Raw genomic sequence first — 21,764 nt, forward strand, 5'->3', positions numbered from 1 at the left:
GTTTTGATTTAGTTTGTCACGTGCTGTGGAGAGAACGCGGTAGGTGATAAACAGACACTAGCTTTGTATTGAAAAGAAACTATTGGGCTGACTTGCGCCCGCAACATAATTTAGCTACACGGTGGCGGCGATAGCAGAAAACGTGCTCCTGTTGTCGAATTATGAAAGACCGCAGAATTCGGCAGCTTTCAATTTAATGTCGGCAAAGAACCATCTACAGAACCGGGCGAAGGAACCAGTAAAGGTCTGGAACGATGCGGCAACTGTGAGCTTTGCGGCGATCCCTCGGGAATACTATGAGCGCATTCCACGCTACACAAAAAGTGATAATGCGGCATCTCATGACATCGAGCATGGAAAAGATTGTTCGTCGCGCTACTATCAATAAGGCCACTAGCTGGTGCTCTTGAAAAGAAGTACAAATAAAGGTTTCAGTGGTTCATCGCCATATAGTTTAAAGATCGCATGAAATAAAATTTACTAAAACTATATGAAATGCGCGCGAACAATGCCTATCCTACTATTCCTATCTGTGGAGCAAAAGTTTCTAAGATAGCATCTTTACCCCTGAACATATTGGATATCGAGTATGGTGCTCATTATCTCCCCCCTTAACTCAACGCAAGAAAACCAACAAAGAAAGCAAGTTACGCCGTCGCCCTACTGCGACCAGAACCGCTTTCCTCATTACCGAGGGTCCAATGAGTGGGCATACCTAGCAAACACCGATTACGTCATCAGGGGAAAAGGCGTAGAGATTCCTCGCCCTAGGCGGGTTGAGAGAGGTTGTCAGGAACATTTAGTAAAAAATATTTCTAAATTACGAGTTTCACATGGATCTTTTGAATTTAAATGTGATATTACGACCATCTCTATGAATTGCTTAAAATCAAATATTACCGCAAGTAAAGTGTCAGGGGTCATTTAACGTCTCAAAGCAATTCCGGCAATGAGGAAAGTCATACTAGAGGGCGTGAGAAATATGACCACCTGTGGTTATTTACGTGTACTGATGTCAAGCAATACACGGGGGCTTTGTTTTTCGCTTCCGTCCAAAAGCACCAGCCTTGGCCGGGATATAACCCGCATTGGGGGTTCAGCGGTCGAGCTCCCTAGCGTAGCCACCGGAGGAGGATGTGAGGGGTAATAACACGACAGCATTGTCGCCGCTTCAGCGATGAACGAAGAACTGTTTGGCGACGGCTCAGTCCTCAGTTTAGCGTGAGGAAAATCAGCATTGGTATAATCGGTTTGACGTCAGAGGTGGATAGGTAGAATTGATAGCCAAATATTGCGTCGTAAAGATAACTCACGATGGATGTGATGGGGTTCGAAGACACGGAACTTGGATCCAGAGTCGCACTCGCAGACCTTAGGCCAGCAGTTATGTTTGCCTAACCTATTTATAGCGGGAATTTTTATTCTGTGGTTTCATACCGGGATTTTATTCCGATTAGATTGTCCCAAGCTACAAGCTTCTACGAAGATGTAGAATCGTCAATGCGAAAGGTAAAGAAGCAGTATACTGTACTAATGGGCGACTTCAATGCCATGGTAGGGAAAAAGCAGGCTGGAGACAAGGCAGTAGGTGACTATGGCATTGGTTCTAGGAATTACAGGGGGGAGTCACTGGTTGAGTCTGCAGAGCACAATAACTTACGAATCATGAATACCTTCTTCACCAAACGGAAGAACCGTAAATGGACATGGAAAAGTCCTAACGGGGAGACTAAAAATGAAATTGACTTCATAATATGTTCAACCCCCGCCATTATGCAAGATGTAGAGGTAATCGGGAAAGTGCGATGCAGTGACCACAGAATGGTTAGGTCCCGAATTAGCCTACATCTGAAGAAGGAACGCAACAGACTATTAAGAAAGAAACCCATCAACGAATTAGCTGTGAGGAGGAGGGCAGACGAGCTCAAGATCTCGCTACAGAATAGGTACTCAGCTCTAACCGAGGATGGCGACATTACCCTAGAACCAAGGAACAATAATTTCAGAGATATCATTACTGAGTGCGCGGTAGAAGTAGGCGGTAGGATAGTTAGAGAGGATACCGGTAAGCTGTCTAAGAAGACGAAAGATTTGATTAAGAAACGCCAGAGTATGAAAGCTTCCTTTCCAACAGACAAGATCGAATTGGCCGAGATATCAAAGCTAATCAATAAGAGCAAGGTGGCCGATATAAGGAAGTATAACATGGAGAAAGCTGAGCATACTGTGAAGAACGGATGAAGCCTTAAAGCGGTAAAGAAGAAATTGGGCATAGGCAAAAACCAGATGTATGCGATAAGGGACAAAACGGTCAACGTCATCACGAATATGGACAAGATAGCCAAAGTAGCCGAGGAGTTCTATAAAGATCTCTACAGTAGCCAAAGTATTCAGGACCGTGATGAGATTGGCGGTAGGGAAAAACAGTCAGACGTTCCACCAGTGACGAAGGACGAGGTCAGGAAAGCATTAGAAACTATGAAAAGGGAGAAATCAGCTGGAGAGGATCAGATAACTACGGATTTGCTGAAGGACGGGGGGGATATCGTGCTAGAAAAACTGGCCACCCTGTATATGCAGTGCCTAGTATCAGCGACGGTAGCGGAACCATGGAAGAATGCAAACATTATACCCATTCAAAACAAAGGGGTCTCTAAGGACCTTAAAATTACAGACCAATCAGCTTACTGTCTGTTACGTCTAAGGTATTTACTAAGGTAATCGCTAATAGAATCAGGGCAACCTTAGACTGTAATCAAGCAAAGGATCAAGCACGTTTTCGGAAACGGTACTCTACTATCGATCATATCCATACCATCAATCAGGTGATAGCAAAATGCTCCAAATATAACCAGCCCTTATACATAGCATTCATTGATTACGAAAAAGCATTTGACTTAGTTGAAACCCCGGTGGTGATGCAAGCATTGCGAAATCAGGGGGTAGATGAGCCGTGCGTGAAAGTGCTGAAAATATATATATAGTGGCTGCACAGCAACCATAGTTCTGCATAAAGAAAGTAACAAAATTCCCATAAAAAAAGGTGTTAGGCAAGGCAAGGAAACAATCTCCCCAGTACTATTCACAGCTTGCTTAGAGGAAATATTCAGATAATTGGAATGGGAGCAGTTAGGAATAAGGGTAGATGGAGAATACCGCAGTAATCTGCGATTTGCTGATGACATTGCCTTGCTAAGCAACTCGGGGGATGAACTGCACATAATGATTGATGACCTAGACAGGGAAAGTAGAAAGGAAGGCTAGAAAATCAATATGCAGAAAACTAAGGTAATGTTCAATAGCCTCGGGAAGGAACAGCAGTTTACATTAGGTAGCGAAGTACTGGAAGTAGTAGGCGAGTATGTCTACTTAGGAAAGGTAGTAACCGCAGATCCGGACCATGAAAAGGAAATAACAAGAATAAGATTTTGATGATGCTCATTTGGCAAGCACTCTCAGATTATGACTAGCAGCTTACCGGTATCGCTCAAGAGGAAAGTATACAACAGTTGCATCATACCTGTACTCACCTATGGGGCTGAAACGTGGAGGCTAACGAAAAGGATTCTACTTAAGTTGAGGACAACGCAGAGGGCTATGGAACGAAAAATGGTAGGGGTAACATTAAGAGATAGGAATCGTGCAGAGTGGGTCAGAGAAATAACTCAGGTTACCGGCATTGTAGTGAAAATTAAGAAGAGATGGTCATGGGAAGGACATGTAGTGCGAAGAGAGGATAACCGATGGTCGCTTAGGATAACAAACTGGATTCCAATGGAAGGAAAGCGTAGCAGGGGGCGGCAGAAAGTTAGGTGGGCGGATGAGATTAAGAAGTTCGCAGGGGTCAAGCGGATGCAGCTAGCACAGAATCAGGTTAATTGGAGAAATATGGGAGAGGCCATTGCCCTGCAGTGGGTATAGTCAGGCTGATGATGATGATGATGATGATGATGATGATGATGATGATGATGATGATGATGATGATGATGATGATGATGAGATTGTCCAAATTTTTGTTATTGCTGCCTCGTAGTGCATTTACGGCTGTAACAATCCTCTCATCGCTCTTTGGAGCTCACGAGCGTGGATCCACTATAGTCGCCACACTGTGAGACGATCACGGCTTCAATAGGGTTAACCTTCATAGGCTTCAAGTTTGCCTTCATGCTGTTCGCAATGATTGTAGTCTTTTGTACTCTATATTGTACTACGCGTCTCTCAGTGCGTTTTTTTTTCTTTTGTGGAATAAAGTCTAATAGGAAAATAATTAAGTTAACCAAGTTTATATCGGGTTGGCTAAATTTTACCGGAAATGCTTGGAAGATTATTCTCAATGTGCTTTAAGTCTTGTGTTCATGAACAGCTGTATCTCACTGATCACCTTCGATAGGTTGAGCATTATATCATGCAGATGCAAGTGATGAAGTGTTGCAGCTAGTATTTACGCTGAAAACGAGTCTCCTTTACGTTCCTTCCGCAGCTAATTCCAGGCGACCTTGCTTTTCTTTTAGAGTGGGGAAGATGTGTTAAGTATGTGTTAGACCCCAATAAGAGGGTGGCTCTGCGCTTAGCTTCAGCTGAAGCCTACCTGTGTTGTTCATATACAGCCTCAGCCTGCGAGTTCTCATGTGATATCTAGTAGACCGTGGGATGCGAGGGGAACATTCGAGAAAATAATGAAAGGGAGAAAAAGGGCGTCGCGCAACCGCGTTGTGTGCAACTGTCCGCTGTGTGTCCCCTTGATGATTGCCAGAGGGCGCTGCGCAATCACCCACATCTCTCGTTCTCCCTCTCATGGCGTTACTACATAAAACGCTGCGCGTTGCTCGGCAGTTGCAGTCCATTCGATCACCTAACGTTTTTGATGTTTTATAATAATAATTGGATCACATTAAAGGCGCAGTATCTGTCACACCTGTTTCTGTGGACAACTTAACCGCGCTATAAGGAAAGGGAGGAAGATTAAAGTGAAAGCAGAAAGAGAAAAAGGGGTGCCGGTAGTGGAGGGTTCCGGAGTAATTACGATCACCTCGAGATGTTTAACGTGAACTGACATCGCACAGCCCACAGGCGCCTCTTCATTCCCTTCATCGAAACACAGCCGCCAGCGGTTGAGATCGAACCCGGGTACTCCGGCACAGTTTTCGGGCATCTTTACCACTGCACTAAGGTTGCGAGCTGACGAATTTTTTGTGTACCATTTTTGCAGTTCCTTCAAGTCGCATGGTGAATGTGCTGCTGTCGATCTACACGACGACTGACAAGGAAGTCTTCAGAGGGGCACTGCATACACTGGCGTCGCATGATAACAGCTCTGATTTTATTGACCACGTGGGTAAGAATAACATTTTGCTTTTTCAGCTTCTTTGCACAACTGATTCTTTTCTATTTTAATTATAACAACTTTGAGGAGGAAAGAAGTATATCAATAAACTTAAAATAAGGGTATGTGGAACAGTAAATCACACTCTAAACGAAAAAAAAAAATTAGCAGCTGGGGCCAATTTATTCAATTCATTTGTCCCTTATGACAAAGCTGGGGCATTTTGAAATTACATTGATTGCTGGTGTGAACTAGAAGCTAGTGTCGATGCCTTTATGCAGCGAAGGCGCTATGGGTGCTCTCTTTTTGTCTCGGAAAGCTCCTCCACATACTATGGTAGAAAGAAAGACCTTATAACGAATTTTTGGGAGAATAACTTCATATGCTTGCCTGAGAGAACTGTCACTCATATTCTGTGCAGGGCACACCGATTCGAATAACGCATTTTTGATATTACGATATTACTTTCGGTATGTAACCATAGATGTTGGCAGATTGTATAGAGAAGATATGTTTGGTATGAACATCTGCAGTAGCAATGCCGCATGGCTAAGAGATCGTGTGGCTATATTAGCAACAAATTTTTGTCTTGCTGCAAAAAACAAATAGAGTTGCCTAGCTAGGCGGAACGTAATACCAGAAGCAAGAATCCACAACCACCTAGCGTGAATGCACATCGCAATTTGTCTAGTGCCCTCAAACAACCTCTGCGTTTACCCACAAGACCAAGTGGGGATGAGGAGAAGGGCACGGTTAGGTTATTCCCTCTTCACTCTCCGGCATGACCACTGCTTTCTTCGCATCCACTCAGTCAAAATAAAATTCCGCGCATCCCAAAAATCTGGACAGACTCGTACACATGGGTTTCGGGCGAGTGTTGCTGCAGCATTCGGGTGTCTTTGTCCATATTTCTCAATTAATTCGAACAGTAAGGAAAGAACCGTACACCCGAGATAGTAAACTCCAAATAGTAGTTATTGAAATAATTGGGCACGTTGGCTTTCTCATGCTTTTTCGTCGAAGGCGAAACATCACAAATATAGAAGATATGAAAACAATACACTTCATGGTTTAAAATCTATTTCGCGCGCGACATTTGAGAACCGCTTCAAACACAAGCCGACGCAATATCAGCCGCACTCAGAGATAGTTCAAGGACTATGAACTAGATACAGAGGAACTATGTTCAAGAGGGTGGAATATGCTCATTGATCCCGCAATATAAATATCTGAACAAGAGATTGCTATTGGCCACGGTTCTGGGAATGGAAAAGTAAGATAAATGGTGGTGTATTTGAAGAAGCAACTTCCGTCTCTATCACGATCTTCAAAATTGTGCGTTGCAATTAAATTGCTCTTGCACAACTCAGAGCAGGTCACTCTCTTTTTCATATGCCGCAAGGGAAAGTTGTGTTGCGATGCTCGATCGTATCTGGTGTGCTAGAGCGGACATGACGTCATGCCAAATTTGCTCAATTTTGTGCGTTCTTTGCGAAAGCATGTACAAGATGTTTTAGGTGTGTTGAACCTAGTATCTTCCATTGGGTTCATGTGTTCTATTTTGGTCGTTACGTGTCAAACGAAAAACTACTTGTGAAGTATTACGCGCAGTTATCGCTCATTGCTGACAATGTTTTCCAGCGGAGCTTCCCATTATTTTGTTTACAAAGATTTCTAGCGAAGGAATAATCGACTTTGGCGTTGCATCTAATAACCTACACTTGCCTTCGTATTTAACGCTGCTACGGACGTAGTGCATGACTGCTGTGCCAGGAGAGTCTTCAGTGAGAATTTTACCAGAGATTTAAGTCAGTAGGTATGGCAGAAAGTTAGGGTATGGGGCGTTGTATTTTTTATTCCGACTCCATACACTTCTGCGGCAGCAATTCCCCCGTCCGTGCCAGTATATCCCAAAGTCAATACAATCTGAAAACTTTCCAACGAAATTTATTCATTTCAACCTTCTCCTGATACAGTTATTCACCACGTCGTCTGTCGCTGGAGGCAGTAGCGCTGCAGTAGCTGCGTATGAGTGTGTCAGAGTATCCTGTTCTCCAATCCTATTTCTTATGGCCCTCGTAATCCTGTTGACGGCTCCAGCAAGGCAAGCAATTCGACGTGTAAAATTCAGCCCCTGGGTAGGTGGCATGTATTCTGTTCCTTATATTGGGGCTCTAATACTGGCTTTAATTTTTAATTTCAGCGTCGATGTGTATGTTCAGCTTCCCTGTTACCGCCATTCCTATCTCTAAAAACCTGGCTAGCCACTGTTTCGCATATTAGTAGGTGATGGTGGCCTTAAGTTCCGGTATCTACAGTTCCCACTCTTGTCATGTGTTTGTTCCCTAGGGACCTCAGTGTATTTTGGTTAATCGACTTGTCTCCTTACATGGCCAGCTTCCCTTAAGACATGTTTTCTAGCCGGGGTCGCACACGTAATTTTATTTTATTGATCACGTATCGCATCGCTGGGATGGTTAAAAGCGTAATCTGCTCTTTTCTGCCCATATGGAATCCTGCTTACCAGAACCGCTTTACAAAGCGTTCGGCACGTTTTCCCACGCTCCACTATAGTGTTTTCGCGGCTGGTAAAAGACGTGCTACACCGGGACCGAGCTACGCTGCAGTGTATGAACCTGTTCGCGAGTTTAAAATTTAAACATAACTGTAAACATCGCTCAGAGCTACGTGCCTTAAAGTTCAACCCAAGCCGTGATTTTCACATTTCTTGCTGATCTAATCAGTGTTGCTTTATAAGGATATGCCATAGTAAACGGACCCTACGTTCACAAGAATACCTTTCCCTTAAACCTCACACGCCATGAGCAACACTTTACTCACTAGGTGCTGAGTAACGAGTGCTTTGTACAATCGTCGATATTGCCTGGTTTGGGGAGTGGAGGGGTGCGTTGTGGGCTGGCTGCACGTCTGGTAATATGGAGTAAAATCACGCTCTCGCATGCAATTCTCTACACAGTCTGCGATCTTCTCCCCTCCACTGCCGCAGGCTTGGACGTCAGCGGGACCAATTTACTGTCTACGATTGCGAGCATGTACAACGAGCTCGGCGTGGCTCGCCATCGCTGGCAAGGGGACGGTGCAAACAACCTCTTAATCAACCTCTACCCGACGTTCAGGATGTCCTTCATCACGGCTCGACGATCGTACGATCTTTCGGATCAAAATTACGTGGACAAGGCGTACGTCTGGACGGCCGACAACGCCTTCACGATCCGTCGATTTTTGAGGTGCCAGTTCTTTCCTGTCGTGATCGTCCGTTAAGCATAAGCGGCTCTGAAGACGCAACGGGGCTGCTCTTTGCTGGGCACAAGGTCATAGGCTGCTTAACTGATTCTGAAAGGTAAATTAACAGGTAGGCGAAAGAGTTTAAAATAAAGGGCATCGCTGTTATGTTTTACCGAAGAATGCATTTCAGCACGCAGACGTCAAGCCAGAATATATCTCAATATAATGGCAATATTAAACAAACACAGTGGCCTTTAAAAAAATATATTGAAGGTAAATTGAACCTCAGTGTTCACAACTCATTCAATATAAGAAACGATGTAGAAACAGGCGGTAATCCTAACGTCGAGTTTTGTTCACTATTCAGACGTTCAACTATAGGGCGTCTGCGCAGCCTTTGACCCTTGCTGGTAGCGCCAGCGCAGTGAAAATGCTTGAATAAATGAGCACAGAACTATGGAAGGCAGAAATTTGCAGCTACAGGCCGTATCACTGCTATTCGGCAAAGCCTATATACCTGCACACAAACCCTAACGGTGAATATGACAAGGCGTGCAAGAAGGCGTTGTGAAAACCTATTGTATCTTAATTTTACCAAGTAAATATATTGTGTTCTGGCAACAGGAGAACACATCTTAGGATACAGAATGACTAATTCAAATGCATTGTAAACTGCTGTTTCACTGTCTAGCTTGTATCGAAATTGTGCATCAATATCCTAGTTATCTATACATGCAATACTTTGCGATCTCTTCCTATTTTGGTATTTATTGGTTTTGCTGTGCATCTATTGGAAGAACCCGTTTCAGAGCAGACATTTTCAGACGCTTTTATTGCCCGAAGCGTGAACCTATACGCCTAAATAACACGTTCATTATTGACAGTAGATGACGTTTACCTTATAGCGACGCCCACATATTACTCACATGGGTATCTGGAGGAACAGCATTTCCTGATGGCACATCCCAAGCCTGCTTGAAGTGCTTATAATAATTGCATGGCTCCAGGCAGCCGCGCGTTTTGCGAGAAGTACTTCAGTGAAATAGTTATTTACGCTTAGATATTATAAAACTGAGTTAATCAAATTGTTTGCATTTGATAAGAAAAGTTAGCACGAAATTGGTTAGAACGGAAGTTAGGGATATGAAAAAAAAAAATAAGATGTTGGCGCACCTCAGTTTTCGCCGCTACAAAAATATTGCCAGCTGTTTTTTACCTTTGTTTTATCCTGCGCATTTGGTGCTTCAGAGAAAGCGTGTTAAGGAAGTATGCATTTATATTTTCTTTCATTTTGATTTCGGTTTGATTATCTTTCATTTCAGCAGAATTTGCACGGTGAAATAAAAGGACTAATGACACGACCGCCCTAGTCGGTGTGTCGCCGATGATATCCATGCTTCTGCAGCTTAGTAAAGAAAATAAATGTTGACGAAAACTACAGAAGGTGTAGAACTCCAATGACTAGTGACGTACACGGCCGGTTTAGTTGGGGCGCAACAGATGATCAGCTTACTAATAACTTCTTTACTCGGGCAGGGCCGTAAAAACCATGCTCGCGAAACTTTCTTTTCCCAGGCAGGATGTCACAATAAATCTAGTCGGACTTGTCAGATACATCGTAAGGCCCCTTTATTCAATAGCATTGGCAGCTTTCCGACACTATGGTGTAGGTCTGATACGAGCTTAAGCAGTTGATTTCATCGGAGCGTTCTTTGGTAGTTAAAGTGGTTCCTTTTCATATTACCTGTGTCACCGGATGCAGCAGCATATGGTTGAGAAAGAAATGAATTTAATATAAAACGATTATTAGTGAAATGCAGTTCGGCGAGATTTGAAGCGTGCCAAGTTCGTTACGAGGTAGTGGACCAAGAAATGTTTCCTGACGTGACAGCTGCTTAGTGTACAACAAGCATGACAATGAAGTATAGAGACTTGGGGCTATTTAAGGCATGCATTTGTTCCAGTGTGGTCGCGAAAGCAAACGACGTTATGGCACTGAAATCCCAGTAGTCTTCCCTGAAGCAGTCGCCTTCAAGCCGCATCAGACTACACGTTTTGAGTGGTTAGCTTTTTCGGGCTTTCGTAGGATGAAGCTCTGGAAAGTCTCTGTAAGGACTATTTGTTTACCTCTTTGCGCCGAAGGGGGCGTTTATTTGGCAGGTAGGGCGTGTTCGTTTTCTAAAGCGTTGGTCACAGAATACAACATGAATTTCCCTCCACTCCTTTCAGCATCAACCCAATGCAACGAGAATGAGGCACTCGCAGCAGAACATTTAGTGTTTTTATTTACATGATAATGCATACCTTTTTGGTCCGAGCAGGATGGGCAAAATCGGAGAAAAAGATTAGACAGTAGAAGAATATCATTAATGCAAATAACATTGAAGCATGACTTGGGACATATATAAGCCATTTTGATTACATCTCTTTAGCAAACATATAGCGAAATACAGCTGGTTGAAGACTCTCTTAAAGCGGTATTCACACGGGGGAGCCTTTCGTAGAGGGCGTGCGGGCGCAACGCCGGCCGGCGGAACACCCTCTCTCGCTCCCGCATTCACACGGGCGACGAAGTTGACGAGAAAGGTTCGGCGCGCGCCGAGGAGAGCGGTGTCTGTATTGTCAGTGCCAATTTCGAATTTTTCAATAATAAAAACCTCCACGGCCAGTGAATTCCAATCATTGGTTGTTCCTGGGAAAATGAGAAATTCCGTAGATATCGCTTCTGCTAAACTGGGGCGATAAGCCATAACTGTGTGTCTTCTTTTTCGAGTTAACGAAGGTATAGCCTAAATTGTTGCCGAAATTCTGCCGTTTCTGTCCTTCAGAAGCGTAAAACTCCTAATTTTACTATCTTTTGCCAGGTGCAGAGCTCTTTTGTTTGGTTGGTTATGAGAAGCTACGATGGTTGGTTGGTTGGCGCAGTATCTGTCACACTTGCTCTGTGGACACCTGAACCGCGCCGTAAGGGAAGGGAGGAAGGTGGGAGTGAAAGTGGATAGAGAGAAAGGGGAGCCGTAGTGGAGGGCTACGGAGTAATTTCGACCACCTGGGGATCTTTAACGTGCGCTGACATCGCACAACACACGGACGCCACTTCGTAGAATCAGAATTTCGGCATTTGTTACAAATAAAGCAGACAGCTCGCCTTTAAACATTTTCTACTCGTGCGATGTCTTTTTTGTGTTAGTCTCACACTCATTCAACGTATTTAAGCTTTGGCCGATTAACAGATTCATGAGCTTTTTTTTTTTTTCACGCTGCTTGGCGCACCTTTTAACTTGTCTTAAATACCGGGGATTGTGGTTGTTGTTTTTTCATTGTGCATTTATTTACAAAGCAGGTATTGTCACACCAGTTGGCTGCTTATTAATAACAACGCCTATACACGTGTATGTTTTTACTGCAGTCGCAGGCATATTATTGAGAGTGTAAAGTTCAAAGCCATCTTCTGTCTTGTAATGAGCATAAATACTGTTTGTCAACGTTAAATTAGATTCCCATTTGTTACACCAACAGGCAACATCGCTTAAGGTTGTATTTAGCAGTGCAATTGGTCTCAACAAGAGTGCATTTTCCCTAAAGAACGTACAATCACAGGCAAAATGGATGACATAACATTTTCATAAAAGAAACCTAGTCGTTTATATATACCAAAAACGATAAAGGATCACACTATAGTGGGGCACACTGGAACTAATAAGTGGTGGGGAAGAATATCTGTCCATCTCTACATGCTGTGTTTTCTGTTTTAGGCAAGCAGCGCTCCAATTTATTAATGGCGCTGGCACTCCTGTGCTTTCAAGCTTCAGAAGTAGTTTGCTGTGAGCAGCTTTATCGAAAGCCTTGCTGAAATAGGTATATCGCGTCATTCTGTCCGCAGTTTTCTACTACTGAACTAAAGGTTTGATTGGCTGTAATTATTTGCGCAGCCATTTAAAATGTTTCTGAAGCGGTTCTGGCATGGAGTTAAAGCTGCATTTGTATTTTAAATCTCCTATATATGATTTACTTAAGTAGACCTCTCTGACCAGCCACATGTTAGTAGATAATTCCATCATTAGTGTTCCCATGTTTTTTTACTTTGGAGACCAATTTCTTTGAGGCACTTAATTCTTTTTTTATGTCGTTAATATATCGGCTGGTCTATGGATTTATCTTCTTCAGGCGTATTTTTGTTTGGGATAAAGTTTTGAATCCAGTAGTGGCAGCGTTCCTTGAATTTGTAAAATACTTTTGACACATTTTTTGCTGAAACCTCTTCCAAAGCTAGTTACAAGTAATCGAGTTCAGATTCTTTCCTTGCATTTGAACAATATTTTATGTCTGTTTGATTGCATCCTTCTAAGTACTTTTTTTTGGTAGAAGGAAATATACAGCCACAATTTTATGGTCCAATTCCCTCATGAACACTGCACTAACAAAATTGTTTATAAACACGAGGTTTCGAGGTTCATATAGAATTGGCAGAGCCTCTTAGGGTAGTGGGCTGCATGACAATTTGTTTCAGGTTATGCGTAAACACATTGCAAAGAAAGTCTGGCTCAAAAGTGGATTTCAGATTTTTATTGTGTAAATCAATTCTTGTAGTATTGAAGTCATGGCAAGTGTTATGTTGTTCTTGCCGACCAAAGACACATGTTCGTGCAGCTGGCGCAGGCAACCGGGGTCCGATTTTGGAAGTTGATAGAATGTGCCTACGTATGAAAGGGTGGTCTTGGTAGATTATCTTCAGAAACAAGCTTTCATGATTTTAAGTCTGGTCTATGAGTGTAGGCGTAATGTTTCTTTTCGGCAGCACTTGGCCGACGCCCACCCCTTCCACTCCCCCTTGTCATGCATAGATGTCATGCCCCTGCCTGCCATGCACTGCATAGCAAGATTTTAGTTACGATGACTACTTGCAGGGTGTGCGTAAGTAAAGCTTTTTCAAGGGCTTCAGTTCTATTAACTATGCTTTCCGTATTGTTACTTAGAATAATGAAAGGAGGAGGTCGGTGACCTTAGAAGTAATGCGTCAGTCTGAGGCGTAGGTGCCCGGCGGGGAATCCGTTTCCTTGTAGCATCAATCCATATATATGTCTATTATCAACTATGAGTTTGTCGTTTATAAAGGTTCCTTAGCGTCAATTTTTTCTCAGTGAATGCAGATTCCTGGAGTAGCTTACACCTTCTAGATGTTCCTTCAGAATAGTCATTCGTGATGAAACATTTTGATTCTTTTAACTTGCTTACGTGTGCAAATATACTTTTCTAGAGAAACCAGGAGCACCGCGATTATAGCATGGCGATATCTAAATTAAGCGAGCCTAAAGTTGCAATTGCTTGTTGTTGCCATTGTGCCCTGTTGTTGCGACAATAGACGAGCTGCCAATACGTTCTGTCAATACGTTTGAAGGCAAGGCAACGACTGACACAAACCTCAAGCGCCTGAAGCGGAGGCGAAGCGCACGAACTTTCTAGGTTTTTTCTACGCACCACCGCTCTCTCCCGGAGACATCATCATGCCGTCGCCCTCTCCCATAACGTCACTAAAATGCGTAATGAAGCCAGCTACGACTGTCACCATGGCGTGACGTCACCAAGAGTGCAGCTCTTTTTGACCCGGTGTTCAGCAAATGTCCTAATTATTGGTTACTGATTATCCAATGTTTTTTTTTTTTTTTCCCACGATTTCGATGATGTCCATACATAATTAGTACGTACAACGCTATTTGGACATCTTATTGGTCTTTGTCTCTAGTTAATAACTCCACATTGAACAAACTCGGCTCGCAGCGACATTTTGTCATCCACTACCTCACAAATCGTTCTTTTACTCCTCAATATTTAGTTAACAACACAGGGCTTAAGAAGATGTTTTGCATCCATTTCCAACTGACTCGAAATCGCGAACATTATCAAGACAAGCGTCCGCTTTAAAATGCAATGCTTTCTTTAACCTTGTCGCCTGGGCATTGCTTCCCGTTTCGATTGGTCAGCCTCTTCAGCTATTCAATTGACCCACCTATCTCGCCCTCTCCTTTTCCTTCCTCTTCCCGGTTAGGGGGAGGGCACTTCATCTCTTCCATCAAATTGAGATTTTGCGTATTTTCCCTAAAGTCAGAATAATTACGTTAAAATGTTAAGCTACAATCCCTCTATCAGCTCTATACGAGACCTCAGACATAGCACACCCTTTATCAATATTCTAGACGTAACCTTTAAAATGTTCGACAGTTATCATTCCCTCGGCGAAAGATGCTTATTACAAGATTTTGCACTCCTCTGAGAAGCAATGTTTAGAGATTGAGGTCATACTTAAGTTGAAAAATCAATCTTATTATCGCTGAAAAAGGAAGCACTTTTTAGTGAGCATGAATCTCCAAAAAGCTCCAGCTTCAGCAAGATAAAACTTCTTTTCAGGGGCGTGCTGCATTACGCGATGAAAAACGTGCCATTAATGCAGTTATCGATAGAAAGCCTAAGCATTCATTGGACTCCATCAAAGGCGTAGTGTTATCGCAGGGCTCACAAATCTTGCCTGTATAGAGGGTATTCAAATGATGTCACGGGACCAATTTTTTTGGTTCAATGCACTGCTTCAGTAGTGCAAACGGAAGTAGGCAATGATAGCGTGATTAGATAATTCGATGCACTTGGAACCTTTCAATTGTTTCAAGAACGACGAAATGGCCGTCACTGTAGCGTAGTTGCATACTTCTGTTACGTCCCACCGCTAACCTCCGCTACTCAGTGTTCTCTTCCCCTCAATAAAAAGATTTGGTAGCTGCGTTCCACTTCAAACAAAAAGCTGTACGCGCTTGTTTACTAAGGGAACAAGAAATGACGTAGAGGACTACTGGTATTCCTTACGATTGGGCGCCAAAATGCCCTCCGCGAAAGAGTGTGTAAGCACTCCACGGGATCAGCGAACACTAATAAACGCTGGTTTTAGGAGCGCAGATATATCAGTGCATTTGGCGACACCGGCACAGCCATGTATGTTGGGAAAGAAAGCCTATTTTCTAAACAGGATCAAGGCAGTGTAGTCTAGAAAAAAGTGTGTGTTCGTGATGACTCATGTGTTTGGGCCGCAAATTTAGGTTGATATGATGGTGAAGCGCGCAAATACTTGTGCTTATATATTTAACATAACATAATTGCTTTGTTAAAATTTATTTACAGGACAAAACAATAATCCTGCGCTTTTGCTTTTCCTCTTTTTCAGACATGACATCGATGGAATTGTTACCAACTATCCTAGAAATGTTTTTAAAGTCCTCGCAGAACAAGAATTTGTGAGTAGGCTTAGGTTCGCAAAAAGAAGAGATGATCCCTGGAAGCGTCTATCCTAAGAGAACTAAGACGTAAGCTTCAGGAGATACTTTGCTGCCTCTCGTTTTTTATGTTTTAATTCCTAAGGAACGACAGTTTGTACAAAGTATAAGTCTGTATGCCACTTTTTTCATCAGCATAGCTGGTGGAATCTCGTCCCGATAAACTCAGATGTCATGACATACTCATTCATAATCTGTTTGTTTTCCCGCAAGTAAATCGGTCATTTCCACAACTGAAACTTAATTCAATAGCTAGGGATGGACTCAAAAAGGTGACTACGTAATGAGAAAAGTTTGAAATAGGATATATCTGCAACAATTTTGCTTCACTACAAAATCTAATATGTTACCATAAAGTGAAAGTGTAAGAAATGTTATATTCCGGACATATTTGAACCCTGCAAAATGCATTTCTTCATCCCATCATTCAGTAGTAATCAAATAATATAAGTCATCGTTTGAAGATTGTGAAGCTGGTCATTTTCGCTAATCGAAGCTACTCAAGTCGCGAAAATAGGTCGGTGTATTTGCGCAGGCCACTGTTAACGAACTGTGCGTTTGACATCAGTACTGACGCAGTGCTCACGTATTCTGCGAAACGACCAAGCTCAAGTAAGCGGTCTGATGTACTTACGGATCTCTGACATAATGAAGCAATAAATATTCTATAATAAAATCCATGGTTTCAGAAGTGTCGCAAACGTGCACTGCACGCATATTTTCAAAACCGTGTGGAACTACTGAAGCCGCGTATCAAAGAAGTTTACACGAGAAAGCATACTCTTTGGACGCGCTGCTGTTGTGGTTCAGAGTGGCGTGTCAATACAGGGAATCGATCCTAAAATCACACATCTAGTCATTGCAGTCAACACATTTAACTTTACAACCACAATGTGCTCCGTATACTTCAATTGAAACCTAACGTTTACACTTCGTGATTTTTACCCGCTTTTGTAACTGAGCCATATCAGTAAGATATTTCAACTTTCACTCCACTACTTAGGGAAGTGAGCAAGTACAAAACTGAGGCCATATTTTACAACATTACTTTAAGGAATAACTTCAACGTAACTCATACAGGAAAGAACATTAATGTTTTCCGAGCACGGCAGGAATAAGAAGCTTACATTTAGTGCACATAAGCTTGTTTTCTATTTTAAAAGCAATTTTCTGCATAGCCTACATGCAAGTGATCTCCTTCCTAGCGTAATCAGTTTTATCATTCCCGCCACAATCCCTCAAAGAGAACATCGGTAGTGAGTAGCTTTTAGCCAACAGGACGCTATATCTACAAACGGCCATTGCGGAAAAGATTTCTTCGGACACTTTTACAATTGATGAGAAGATTAAAATGTTCACATACTGTGCAGCTGCACACTCATCTAGTCAACAGTCCTAGGCCAGGTACAGCTTTCAAAATTTCTATTAAAGAGAATAAGAAAACGTTAAAGCCTTGCGAATTTTTCAAATCGCCAACAACAAAATAACAGAGCGAGTTTTCAAATGTGAAGAGCGGCATATTCTTCGTAGTGCCGGAAAACATCGTGGCAAAGCTACGTGTGACCATTGCAGCCAAATATAATGTCAACATTGTGTTCTCGGCTCATAACGAGGTCAGCAAGAATGGAGCGGTGGTACAAAGAAAGGAAGATGGAATTGGCAACAAAACAGGTTATTAAATTAATAATTAGTTCGTCTATGTAAGGTTGCGCTGGTCTACCAGATTCCTTCGTCCGGTGCCACACATACAACGGCCACACAGGCCGTTGCGTCAATGCACGGCTTTTGGGGCTCCAAAATTTCTTAGGGAAATGTTCCTTGGGGTAAAAGGGGATGGAGGGCAGTGAGTGGAGTCTTCATTTCAAGACCCCAGTGGCCTGGGCTACCGCTCTTGCCTGAATTACCACTCTACGCTGGGTCGCTAGGTCAGAGCATAGCAGAGAGGCCGCCCACTGCGCCTCCGAATGGTGCGCGTTTATGTCTGGAGGTTTGGGCCCGTGCACCCCCATGTGATGTGGTAGGCAGCGGGCTTGTCGAAGCAGCAAGTGCACATGTCTATGCGCGAAAAACGTCGGATTTACCCCCTCCTCACAAGGGGCTAAATGCACAGACAACGCGGAAATACACACCACTCAAAACCAACACTTTCCCCAACCTACATCAATACAGCATCATTTTCCCGGAACACTGCACATGAAGTGGGTATAGTCAGGCTGATGATGATGATGACGGAAAACGAGGCTTGCACAACCTGACAAGCGCTGGCATTCTGCCGAAATTGCCCCCCCCCCCCCCCCTTGATACAGCTACGTACCATCTTGGCGCACGGACAAGAAATGCGTTGTGGACCGTGACGGTAGAAACGGAAGGAAGCACCAAGGACTGACGCCATTTTTAATTTCTTAGGCAAAAACCTGGAGTGAGTGGGTTCATTATGCGAGTGGATTTATTGAACGAGTAAATACGGTACATTTAGCATAAGGCAAATGTTTCTTGTCAGCTTTTCTGAGGCCCTTCAATATTCCTAACATCAGATAACTCAAACGTTTTTCGCGCCCCGTGACGTTCGAATGAACGAGATTTTACTGAATTAACTTTTTCACAAATTGAATACAGCACGCTGCTGCTCGCAGTAGAGATACACCTCGCACAAATGCTCTCAATACACAATCTTTATGATCAGCTAAGCAAAAGCAGCTTTCAATAAAAAAAATAAACAGCTATTATAACTCCTGCAAAATATTAATTACACCCAAGTGATATGCGTGATAAGCCATGCCAGCCCCTGCTGGATAACACAGGTAACACGGGAATTGGGCAAGGCATATTTCGTGGGCGCGAAGAAAAGGCTTACCCATATTCCTGCATAATTTTTTTAGCGTAGCATAATCCACGCTGTGTTTATGCGAGTTTTAAGATTTTAATATGTGCTTGCTTTAAAATACAATTTACTGTAAAAATTGTTACACTGGTGAGAGCCTCACAGTAATCTCTAAATAAGGATGCTCTTAAAAGCAAATCAGTAAGCTCTGGTTTAAAGTGGTCAAATAAACTTATTACACAAATATAGTAATTCTGAAATTTAAACATGAGCGTATTACATATGTGCCACTTGAGGCATTTGCAGATTCTCCTGTGCTAGAAGGAGAGGGAGTGGAGGAGGTTCCACTGAGGTTGGTGCGGATTTTGCAGGCTCCACAATTATTGCATCAGTGAAGGCTTGAGGCTCAGAGGATGCATGGTCTTCGGTCATGCTTCGTTGTCGCAGTAATGCACGAATGCAACACCTATACTATGAAATAAAACAGGAGTTCAGACATGATGTGCGCCAGTAAATGAACAATGCTAGTGCAAAGTTATGCACCTGCTGCTTCACACTGCACTGGCACCTCCTGTTCTTTTGCAGTTCTCGCACCTCTCTTGCATCAAAAAACATGCATACTGATCTCACACAACTGATCACCTTGCAACGCCCAAATACAATCAATGGGGACAACAAAGGTTCACAATCAGTTGAGTAAGAATTCAATATTTATCACATGTAAAACACAACTAATACTTTTCTCATAATTAATTGCTTTCGACGCCTTCAATTATATATGGCCTCGATATGTCTCACATACATGAACAGGGAAACTGCAGACTTTGCTTGTCTGCGAATTACAAACTACGCATAATGCAAAACAAGCCCAAGAAAACAGCCAGAATATAATTTTTATCAACGGAGCATTAAGTGCCGTATTCTGCAGAATATGTGGCATCGGTGTTGTGATCAAGCATATACAAGGATGCCTCTAGCAAGCGCTAGTTGGCAGGTAAGAGGCCAGACATAGATTGATCGATAGGTTGTGTGCCTTCACAAGACCCTATTACATCCCGAAGATGACGGGACTTATACTCGGGCAGCTCTTGTGAGGTGACGATCATACCCAAGACACTGTACGCTATGTATGCTTGCGATAATGTGTGATACATCAGGGGCCAAAATTAGGAGAGTAGTGCTCCAGGGAATAGCCCAGTGCGTGAGCGAGAGCGTAAAATAAAGGTGAAACGCAGGCGGTGGCCGTTAAAAAGGTCACATCGACACCTTAAAGGCGAGATAGGCATGCACAAATTATCCATGTAGAAATGTGCTTACTCACATGATAAATGCAGTGACCTCACCCACACACCACTTGAGGTGAGGTCGTCGATACAAGGTGCGACCTGAAGGATGGCTATGGGAGAAAATAAAGAGTGGCTAAAAATGCACATATAAAGAAACATTTCTCTTAATTTCTTTACCTGAGTAAATCTCAAAATTAGAATATTTGGAGAGCTGCGCATGAATTAGATGTAAGTACAGACAAATAAATAACCAACGTATTAATAAAACCTCTATTCATGGCTTCTTCTTGCGCAACCTTCATTGGACACTAGAAACAAGCTTCCATGTGACAGCCAATCCGAACAAGCCATTACAACGAAGACTGAAAGCCTACCCACCTAATTTGTAAAACAGCCCCTGCTAGCGTTTTTCCTCTCAGCTTTTCCACTCACTCAGTAGTTTAGAAATGACCATGCACTACCAAACCCAAGTGCATGCTCACCAAAAATGGCTAACGTTATGCACCTCAAGCTAAGAAAATAGAGACAAAGATATTAAGAAATTCCCTTGGGAACACAGCAAGTGCGGCTAGTAGAAATATGAAAGGGAACACGGCAGCACGTGGCATCTGCGGTTTGCAAAGCGCTGCCACAAACCAAAGACGAGAATGGGTGGCATCAAGGGTATGCTCGGAAAGAGCAGCCGACCAAGCTTACTTTGGATGCGTGTTTACCACTGGTTCTTATCACCTGTCGGTGACAGCGCATTTGAAAGAGTGGAGGCCGCGAGCTCCTGTGTTCCCTTCCATATTGCTTCTAGCTGTACTGGCAAAGAGCAATGTGTTGTGGCCTGGCCAATTCCTATGACAATCAGCTTTTTTTTTTTCAGGGGTCTGCTTTCACGGTACAGTTTCTTGATTTGTTTATCCTTTGCGTGCAGAGCCTTCTTTTCCACAAGGTCTTCATCAGAAGAGCAACTCTGTTCTTTAGTGGAGTCGAGCTTTCTGTGCAAGTTTCTCTTGTTTTGTCTTTTTTTTTTCTTTTTGGCTCTGCTCAAATCAAAACTACAAGTAACCTTCGGTATCGCTGCTACCAGATTACTGAACAGTGGCTGTGCATGCAACATTACAAAAATTTTCCACAAGAACGTAATCCCAACGGAAGGCATAAAATGCAGAAACCTCAATCTGTACTTAACATTCTCTCTACAGGCATCTAACGCGTAACCAGTGGTAGCATTACCTTACAGCATGTCCGACTTAAAAGTAAATGCAATATTTATATTACAACAAATACAACCACATGATAAACACTACTGCATTGATCAACGCAATTTGTTTCAGGGAACCAGAAGAAAAGAAACAAGATTCGCCCGTTTTTAGCGTTTGGAGAACATAGTAGACCGCGACCAGCGAAAAATCATCTTTTCTGCTACTTGGTTTTAATCTTAATATTAAACTGCAAATAATGAGTGACATCCTGATTATAAAAGCATGACAACTGCTTTTTTTATTTTTTTACTTTTCTTAAAAAAAACTAAATTTTTATGTTTTGCCAAATTATTCTGGAACGTCCAAGTATTTCTGTAGGGTCAAATGACCAAAGCGCCGAGAGAACATTAGCTTCCAGGCCAGGCTTCAACTTGACTTATAGCAGTGTTTTATCAGGATGAAAATCTACTAGCATTGACGTATACTGGTTTACCGGATCCTGGCTCTCCAGGAACAGTGACCTCGACCCCATATATCACTTCATCTATAGAGTAGATACCAGGTAGGCTGGTATGTGTT

General features: G+C 42.8%; 1 protein-coding gene across 1 annotated transcript in view; it reads left to right on the forward strand.

The window, feature by feature from the left end:
* LOC146177980 (dermonecrotic toxin SPH-like) overlaps positions 1-16,561 on the forward strand; it is a 31,476-nt gene extending 14,915 nt beyond the window's left edge. The window contains exons 4-6 of the mRNA XM_084580684.1: positions 5,210-5,335; positions 8,331-8,571; positions 15,780-16,561. Coding sequence (XP_084436810.1) covers positions 5,210-5,335; positions 8,331-8,571; positions 15,780-15,906 — 494 coding nt within the window. The 3' untranslated portion in view covers positions 15,907-16,561. The remainder of the gene's footprint in view (positions 1-5,209; positions 5,336-8,330; positions 8,572-15,779) is intronic.
* Positions 16,562-21,764: the final 5,203 nt, after the last annotated feature.

This window comes from Amblyomma maculatum, chromosome 10, assembly GCF_055883805.1.
Source record: "Amblyomma maculatum isolate TAMU_Amacu chromosome 10, ASM5588380v1, whole genome shotgun sequence".
Classification (NCBI taxonomy): Eukaryota; Metazoa; Arthropoda; class Arachnida; order Ixodida; family Ixodidae; genus Amblyomma; species Amblyomma maculatum.